The sequence below is a fragment of the Clinocottus analis genome, unplaced genomic scaffold (assembly GCF_023055335.1).
Source record: "Clinocottus analis isolate CAN_PGR_092001 unplaced genomic scaffold, fCliAna1.0.p SCAF_6, whole genome shotgun sequence".
In the NCBI taxonomy this organism is placed as follows: domain Eukaryota; kingdom Metazoa; phylum Chordata; class Actinopteri; order Perciformes; family Cottidae; genus Clinocottus; species Clinocottus analis.
In genome coordinates this window covers 14,127,901-14,137,347 of record NW_027176218.1, presented here as the reverse complement: position 1 = coordinate 14,137,347, position 9,447 = coordinate 14,127,901, and the positions used below count along the sequence as shown (strand labels likewise).

Below are 9,447 nucleotides of genomic sequence, written 5' to 3'. Positions count from 1 at the left end.
TAGAGTCTACGGTTAAAAACAATATTTCCGGAACGTTTTATGTGGAAAAGGTGCTAATGCTCGTTATAAAAATAAAACACAGTATACTATTTGCCTGTATTTTACCTGTTAACAGCTCCGATCCTTGATCCAGATTGGCATCATATTGTTGTCAATCTGGATCATGAGCTCATAATCTTTGGGGCACGTTCATACTGAAAACACGCACAACCAGCCCCGCTATGTCAACAATACAAGGAGAAGCTCTGATACAATCACACTTAGAGGAAGAGCGACTTCATTCTCTGCTCAGCAACACATTTGTCATCTAAATGTGTACACATAATTATGTTCTTATGACTGCTAAATGTTTTTTTTAATTGAACTTATCAGTGTGCACTATTGATATAGTTAAATGTTAATATTGTTAAAGAAAAAGAGAGAGAGAGAGAGAGAGAGAGAGAGAGAGAGAGAGAGAGAGAGAGAGAGAGAGAGAGAGAGAGAGAGAGAGAGAGCTAATTTGAAATCCTCATCAAACATGAGTAAAATTTGAAAAGAATAATTTATTTTTAATAATATGTTTTGCCATACACCATAACCATGTGTTTACACATGTTGATAAAAGAGCCATAGTGAGTGCAACAAGGAAATTATTGTGTGAGTTATTGGTCAAAAGTGAACGGGGAAACACATTTTAATGGAAAGTCCAAAGTCATAGCAGGAAATTGTGCAAGAACACATCATTGCATTGTCATGAATACTTCCTCATGTTTCTGACTCTAAAAATCTCTCACACAATTACCAATTGTTTCTGTGAGCCCAGTGACTTCAGTGCTGTTTTTTGTTTCATGTGAGCGCAAAATCATTTGAACTTTTGTTCATTTTATAAAGCAGCGTGTTGTTTCTAACTGGGAGGTGAACAAAACAAAAAGTAAAGCTGCATCAGTGACTCAGTTCTAATCCGTCCAACTCGCAGATTGGGCTGAATGCCTCACAGGTCCATTTGAGTGTGAAGAGAAAATGATAAGGGGGCCTGATAAGCTGGTTGTGTGTATCTGCTGAGAGAACACAATAGCCCAACTGAGACACTGACACAACATCCCAGCTGGCTGTCTTTATGCCCATGCTCAGCCTATCTTTCATCACATCCCTGTTCTTCCTCCAGCCTCTATCTGATTGAATTAATGCAGCACATTTAAATAATGAAGTAGTCCTTGCGTGACTCATTCAAATCTGAATCTTTTTTTTTTTCTGACACTAAGAGATAAAGGTTTTTTTTGGGCTGATATTGCATATTGTTTTCAGCAAAACAAAGGCAGCCATTATTGCATCTGTGCCGCCCAGTGTGACACACAGTACTGGAGGCAAATAGATTTGTACCTGAACATGCATTGTGTTGTCATCTTTCTAGACAGTTGTCTGCACTATTCTTATCATGTCAGTTGATGTGCAACAAAATCAGTCATTGCCAAAGTGAGTCACATGGATTAAATATCTCTTCACAGCTGCATGACTGGGTTTTTTTTTTTTTTACTTCCCAGATCAATTACAACCGGTTTGTGTGCATGTTTCCCAAAGAGCCATCAGTGCCTGCCATGAGTGCCGACAACCCAGCGTTAAAAATACTTGTTGTGCTGGTTTAACTGTGCTTTCCCAAGTCTCATTATCTTCCACGTACAGTTGATTGTCAAGAAATATTAGTCATAGGTCTCAGTGAATCACACACAGCTTTTCCTGCATATTAAAGGCAGCTGATACATCATTTGATTCAGCTGTCAGTATAGCTCTAGCGGATCTTTACACTGATAGTAAGTAAAGCCTGTGTTTGCATTCACAGGTTATTTAAATCATGCTCCTGTCTCTTTGGGCTGCAGGGGTTGGATCAGTCCAAATGATTTGCCTCACTGTATACTTATCTTCACACTGTCACATCCAACATGTGCCCATATTACAGCTCGCGAAACTGAGACAACCTTTCAGACGTCTGTCTGTGCCTCTCAATACATGTGCACCTCTTTGTGGCATGTACCATGCAATGCGTCAGTATGGTGGAGGAATACAATGAATCATTTGATGTAAGGAGCAAATAATGCACACAAACTTGTTCGCACTGCTTTACCTCATCTATCTGCGGCTTGCAACATACATCTTATTTCCCGTCATTATTTGAGGTTTTAAAACGTATGCAACGTATAACTATGATTTTATTTCATCTTTAAAAACACGCCACATTACATTTTGTGTGCACTTGAAATTAAAAGTGCACAATATGGGTCATGATGAGCACTGCTCCAGAGGAACCACCAAGAGGGATTGTATGTAACAACACAGAATCTAAACAATTGAGTATAATGAATATGCACTTGAGTTTGAATTGCATTGCTTGCATGCCTAATGTTCAGTTATGTAACAATATGGCAATCAATGGCCATTATCTCAATCTAATCAGGAGCAGTCACTGATTATATCATCCTGCGTCCGCAATTTTCTTTATTTCATTTAGTCGTCAATGGAAAACAACATTAGCAAACTCCTCTAATCAAAGATGGTTTCCTGATGTCAATCATTCAGAAATTCAATCGGGCCTGACACCAGAAGATTACTTCTTAATAGCGACATATGGTGGAATTTCTTCCAGCTCGCATCATGACAGTGTGGGATAGTGACACCGATGTGTGTGTGAGCAGAGCGACACAAGCGAGGATGCGGCGGCGGTGCAGTGAGCACATTTTGAAGCAGTCAGGAAAGATAACAACCGAACATGGAGTCAATCAGTGCCACGCTATGCAGAGAAGGGCTACAAACGCCAGATGAATCAGAGTGAAGATTAGAACAAATTTGCTTGTGAACACAGGCCAAAGTATGGCGTCTTATGTTGCCCCCCGCTTTCATCTGGTTGGCCATCGAGGCCCGGCCATTTTTATCTGCCTGCCTGCATGGAACCAGCGTGGAAACTGTGACATGCGCCAGCCTCCGATTGACAGTGTGACACTTCACACTGCAGCGATAACACAGAGCTGACCTGCACTATCTCTGAGTGCGTGGCTTTTCACAGCTGAGCTTGTAGCAGATTGAGTGGCCACACGGCGCACAGTTGTGGATCTAAGTCACACTTTGTGGACACTCCACGATGTTAAACAAAGTCACAGGCAACAATAGCTGCAATGTAGGCGCCATGTTGAACTCAAAGTGCTGCTTTCAGGAAGTATCCTCCCCTTGGCGTAGACAGTGACACCCAAAATGCACTCCTGAAAAAATGACATCCGTAGAATTAAAAACAACGATGAGCTTTATTTTGTATCAATCATCATCCGATATGTACATACTTTCTTCAAAGCTCAATGAATGCAAAAAATATAAAATGAACCAAATAAGACCATTCAGTTTCGTAGATATAAATATGTATCACTTGTTTATGCATTGTTGTACTTCATTCCATTTATGGGATGTTGTTTTGCCATTTATTGAAGTTGTTGTTATTCAGGAGTGATCAAGCATCCTCCCCAAAGGACACTTCACAGTATCTGTTAAAACATACATTTGTTTGCCACGTATTGTGAATGCTATCAACACGTGCTCCTTTGGGACTTCGTATTATCTGAAAAGATGTTCGACAAATAGGATTCTTACTGTTTTATGTTACATAAACACACATGTGTGGGGTTTGACACGCTGATACAATAAGCACGTTTAAAAAACAGGCACAATAAAAAACATATCAGTGCAATGTCACAAGAAGAGAATTTTACAAAATCAAGGCAAACATAACATTATCAACATAGTGTAAACAGTTGAAACATTTTTTTTTTATCAAACAGGCTCAATAAAAACAACAATAACACATCATATTTGCATACAACATAAACACAACATAAATTAGTGAAATTGTCACTTGTCTGACGCCCTCCATCCTTTTGCATTCTTTCCAAACTTGTAAACCAGCCTGCGTCCGTCTACTCGCTCTAGGATTTCTCTTTTGTAGTAATATCTGTAACAGGACAGATGAACACTGTCAGACAAATTAAAAAGAATTCATCACAGATCACCTAAAATGTGGTTGGAATCGTTATACAAAAATGCAATGTAATACTTTAAAGTATTAATTAAATAACGTGTGGTTGTTTGCACTTATAGAACTTTTACTTCTGATAAATCTGAACCAGATGATTTACATAAATTACAACTATTTATAGTGTGATGAGAACAGACATGTTTTTAGCTTTTGAAACCACCAATGAATTGATCCTACTAACCAGTACTGTGTGTATCGAAACTAATGTAACGTATTAATCTGTGCCATAAAACTCCACTCTTATGAAAAACACACCAATGAGCCACGCAGTCGTGCTCGGTGACAGCTGTGTTTTGAGTTGATCCCACATCAGCTGTCCTGTGATGAAACTAGCAATCCACCACTAAAAATAATTCCTAACAATTAATTTCCTTTGGTTTGAGTATTGTTCCCAAAAAAAAACACCGCTGTTTCCTAGTTTCTTAGCATTTTTTAATGCTCAAAGTATGTATTTGTGACATCGTTTTCAACATCAGTGTCAGAATCAATGGATTGAGAGGTAGAGACAGGCGGCTGAAGTCAAAACGTATTGAGAGAAAAACACGTTGCTGCTTTTGTTCTTATAATGAGATTCGGGGACGAAAAAGAAATGTAGAGTTTTACCAGCTTTATTGTTTCACTCTGGTCATCATATGTGACAGAATGTCTGTCTTCCACTAAAACAACTTACATCATGTGTTGTCTCCTCCCTTAGCATATTGAATTCAAGTTTGTGTTCCTCAGATTACTTCAACCATATTATGTATACTTAATCAAATATGTAATTAACGTATGAAAACAAAGCTTTCCCTTTGCCCTGGCTGGATTTATTTAGCATTTAATGTCATCCTGACATGGATGATAAGTCATTTTGTCAGGAGATTATTACTGTTCCTGTTCAGATTCACTGTTGTACATAATGAACATACAAAATTCAATCACATGAATTCAAATGAAAGGAAACTAAGTTAGTTTGGTTGTTATTCCTTTGCTTTTGTTATCAGAGAGCACCAATCTGTTTGGTGATGCCATCAAGTTGCAAATCCTTCTGCAGCACGGTAAATAGAAAATCAGCTTTTGTGGTCACAGTGACGATACCTGTGGGCACATTTTGAAACTGCCAGTGGTTCGCACGATGATGAAATTAAGCTCATTAGATTAGCTTGTTTGAATGTAAAGCTGTGACTGTTGCAGGCGCCGGGGAGACTCTCAGAGGAGAAGCTCAGAGGAGCTCATTTGGCAGCAAAGTGAAAACATGAGCAGTTAGAAAATGAGTCCATCCGACTGTAGTAACCAGCAATGGGGAAAAAAGGGCCGTGTAACTGTTAATGTCCTGAAAGTGTGGGAACTTTATTTCTGCAGACTCATCCCACTCCCCTCAGAGTGAAACGTGGGGATTTTCTTTTTACATTTTATATCCTTTATTAATCCCCAGAGGGGAAATTATTCTCTGCATCCTTAGTAAGGAGCAGTGGGCCGCCGTGAAGCGCCCGAGTTGCTTTCGGGCACTTCGACATGCACACTATGGGGAGAACAGGGATGGAACCGGCGAGCTTGTGGTTTTTACTCCCCATGAGCAACAGCTGCCCCCATTTGATAACTTATTGTCTGGTTTTGTATTTCTATAACTACACGTGTGATAGCTGCAGGTGTACCTCATTGCCCGACTTAGTTTCTCGTAGGTCATGCTGCTGTTATTCTTCTTCTTGCCCCATAACTGTGCCACTGCATCCGACTTCAGGAAGCGGAAAACGCCCTCCGTCCGGTCCTCCCACTTGATCAGCCCTGGGTTTCGCTCGGGGTTTAGCAGAATGTCCCTGATGAACTCCCACAAGTGGGTCCCCCTTGGGTCTGAGGGGTAAGCAGGCAGGTTGAATGGTAAAACAAGTATAATCATTACATATATAACAGATAATAGGTAAAGGTGTGTTGATATGACTTACTGGCTTTTCTGACCTGATGACTCACAGACCTTTTGATATCTGAGAAAAATGAATGCACATATTGTTGAATCCTTTCACCTATTTTCTTTTTTCAAGCATGTGTAAAATGTATTTTGCAGCTCCATTCCAAAGCGTGTTGTATTGTTTACATCTTGTAGTTTCCTCACCAGGGCTGGAGGGGGCGGGGGACGCAAGAGGCACGGCAGAGGGAATCGAGGGATCGAAAATGTCTAAGTTAACAAAGAAAAATAGATTTCATTAATTTGTTACAAGAGCCACTCCAAATGAAGCATGAAATTAAATAAGGCAGCCGACTGATATATTCACAGTACCTGCAGGTGGATAGCTGATGTCTGAAAATGAACAGGAGAAGTCTACTACGAAGGGGAAAAGACAACAAGAATGCCGTAAAGATTGGATCAGATTGAGATAAACAGAGGGATTATCAACACGCCTTTCTGCGTTGACATTTATGTTTTTGTCTATCTGGACTAACAAGTTGTTTGAGTGACTCTTACATTCTGGTTTGAGTTCCAGTTGCTCTAATTCCACATGGTACTGGCCTGCAGGGACGGGGAGGATTAAGAAGAGAATTATCAGCACAAATCAGAGAATTTAATTTGCCAGCGTTGTGTAATATGTAAAGACTGATTATTTAACCGACATTGTGGTGAGCTGTGAACCGTATCTTAGCTCAAAGTCTTGACCTCCGTTTTAGGGCACACTGTGAGTTGCACTTGTGCGGTATTGTGAGGTCTAAATTATTCATGAGATTTAGTAGAAAAACTGCATCTGGCACATACTTTTACCTTCTCCACAGCAGAAACAAGTGAAATATGGATGAATAATATATATATATATATATATATATATATATATATATATATATATATATATATATATATATATATATATATATATATATATTCCTTACCACTAATGATAACATTGCCACCTTGATACCCTGGTAACATAAACAGTTCCACAATGATTTGATGTATAAAAGCACCAAACACATGTAGCACCAAGAAGCTGAGTCGGTTCCGCTTAGCTTGCAGCAACAATAGCAGCATTGTGCTCTCATGTGGTTAACCTCAAATCTCCCTGTAACCTGGAGGTTAAACCTGTTGTGCCGGGTCTTCTCCCTCTGTTGTTTTAAAGTTCCATTAACTTTAGACATTAGGGAAACTATGATGAGCCATGATAATTCACACGTGATTATAGTTAATAACCCAAAGGAGCCGCCTCAGGCCTATGAACTCCAGTTTCAGTACAATACGCCTCAAACTCTAATTAGAAACAGTGGATGAGCCGGCTAGTGTCTCAGCTTCACACCCCCTCTGTGCTTTGTTGGGAAACCTACTCGGTAAGAGCAAACAACAAATCCATCATCCCTCGCTTTAACTGGTCTTTCGCCGCCTCTACAGCACCACGCGACGTGACCCCTGACTGCATCGGTAATCCCTCCTGAGCAAGAACTCAACTGGAATCTCTTTCATTGTGACTAATCATCCCCCCTCCCTCCAGTCCCCCGATCAGCCTCTCAGACGCACCGCTCCACTTCAGCTCCGTGAGGCTGTGGAAGAGGATGGGTCCCACGCTGCCGGCAGCGTGGATGAAGTCCTGGTAGCTCAGGCTGCAGAGCTGATGGCCGTCAATATCAAAGTTTTGGAAGGGAATGGTGGAAGTATCGATCTGGTGCATGTCCATGAGCTGCTGCAGCCACTCCCACACCTGGAACTTACTCCAGAACTGAGGCGGGGAGTCACGAGGCCACAGGCGACTGCTGTAACCAGGCGTCACCATCGAAACTGGAGGCAGATATCAATGGTTGTGTATAAAAACATTTTTAAAAAAAAGCATTTGTCAAGTAGCGTTGCATATTTGTCAATAATTAATCTGCAAAGCAGTTGGTGCAAAGAGCTGTTGAGCAACTTCTCGGTGTGGAATCTCTAAATCAAGCGTTATGTTCTGGGCTCACCGTGTGAACAATACATCAATTGTTAATTGTTGAATGATTTTTCATTTTGTATTTCAGTGCCATAATCCGTTAGAGAACTGGATTGCTGAACAGAAAGCCATCCAACTCCACCAGCAGAACAAATAAGCATATATCCTTGAGACATTTTGAAATTGTCTTTGTACAGTGTATTAAGTGATTGACTGGAGTGCGTGCATCGAGCCGTGAAGGCAGAGAGGGTTCTTCATGAAGAGTGTGTCACGAGCCTCACCATCAGGGTAGGAGTTCCTCGGGCTCCAGGTAGCAGTCAGCTGGCTGTCGAGGGTGGTGGGTGGAGTTACGCTCATATTGTAGCTGATACGCTCTGATGTACCATGGCCCACAGGTTCAGGCCGCAGAGGAGTAATTTACTGTATGGATCAATTGAAAACCGAATGATAAACTTACAGCTTTCTGGCGTCCAACGAGACACACATTAACGTGCTTTAAATATTTAAATTTAACAATATATATATATATATATATATATATATATATATATATATATATATATATATATATATATATATATATAAACTGTTAAAAAACTGTTAACTGTTAAAGTATTTACATTTACTCATTATCCCCCGGTAGAGTAGTTTTGATAACTAGTGGCGGAGTGTGCCTCTACAACGCTGGGTTCAGATTCCTCACGTAAGCAGGAGACCTTCACAGGAAACAATGCATGCTTGTGTACTCCAGTTTTATCAGTCATGGATCATTGAACAAGAAGCTCAATACATCCCAGATCAAGGTGAGTTTTAGTGGCTGGAAAAAATTATGACGGGATCAAAGCAGGACGTCAAGGACCGTAGTATAAAATAAAGTCATCGGTGGAAGGATACTGAGGATGAATGGTCAAACAAACGATGACTTTCACCCATGAGACTGCTGTTCAGGGCCTGAAGTCAACCATAATCCGCGTATCATTTGAGTTTACATATTAAAGCTGCTTCTTTTACTGCCAGTTCATTTAGTGTTCAGGAGGGTCTGTACTCTTTTTCACGTTTCACATTAGCAGTTAGGGCTGTAAAGATTATGAAAAGGCATGTTTCAGTCTTAACCACAACATTTGCATCCCAAAGCTAAACTCAGAATTATTACAACAGCTCCACTGTGTTGACCAACGGGGGGAAGAGAAGTGTAGCACAAATAATAATAATAATAATACAATAGCTCAGTTATGACCGACAGTGTTCACTTTCAATGACCGATTTTATATTGATTCTAAATGTTTGGGACATCAGGTATGAAATTCCAGACTTTTATTAGTTTAGTGTTTAGCAGTAACATTTGCCAACATCTGAACAAAGCGCCATGTTTTTGAGAAATCAACTTTATGTGTTTTGAACTGGAAATGAATTATCCGTCTGTGATGAGAAATGTGACATTTTTGTATTTGTAAACGTTATGGAGCTTCATCAAGCTGTCAAAAGGTCAACATCCGTCTCAGAAGGCTACACCACGTAGCTGAT

The 9,447-nt window shown here is 40.2% G+C and overlaps 1 protein-coding gene across 1 annotated transcript; it reads right to left on the bottom strand.

Annotated features, from left to right (window-relative positions):
• Positions 1-3,827: 3,827 nt before the first annotated feature.
• On the bottom strand, positions 3,828-8,319 carry ehf (ets homologous factor). The gene is made up of 8 exons (XM_068603486.1): positions 8,205-8,319; positions 7,527-7,784; positions 6,492-6,536; positions 6,306-6,350; positions 6,141-6,203; positions 5,974-6,012; positions 5,686-5,881; positions 3,828-3,967 (listed from the first exon to the last, which is right to left on the bottom strand). Exons 1-8 carry the CDS (start codon positions 8,278-8,280, stop codon positions 3,868-3,870), a joined length of 822 nt encoding a protein of 273 aa, XP_068459587.1. The 5' UTR covers positions 8,281-8,319; the 3' UTR covers positions 3,828-3,867.
• Between the last annotated feature and the right edge of the window lie 1,128 nt (positions 8,320-9,447).

Excerpts from the sequence above, each read along its gene's own strand:
- ehf (XM_068603486.1), bottom strand. The coding sequence starts at position 8,280 with ATGAGCGTAACTCCACCCACCACCCTCGACAGCCAGCTGACTGCTACC. Across the intron at positions 7,785-8,204 it reads GAGGAACTCCTACCCTGATG|TTTCGATGGTGACGCCTGGT; the intron begins GTGAGGCTCGTG and ends ATCTGCCTCCAG. Across the intron at positions 6,351-6,491 it reads ACTGGAACTCAAACCAGAAT|TAGACTTCTCCTGTTCATTT; the intron begins GTAAGAGTCACT and ends TCCCCTTCGTAG.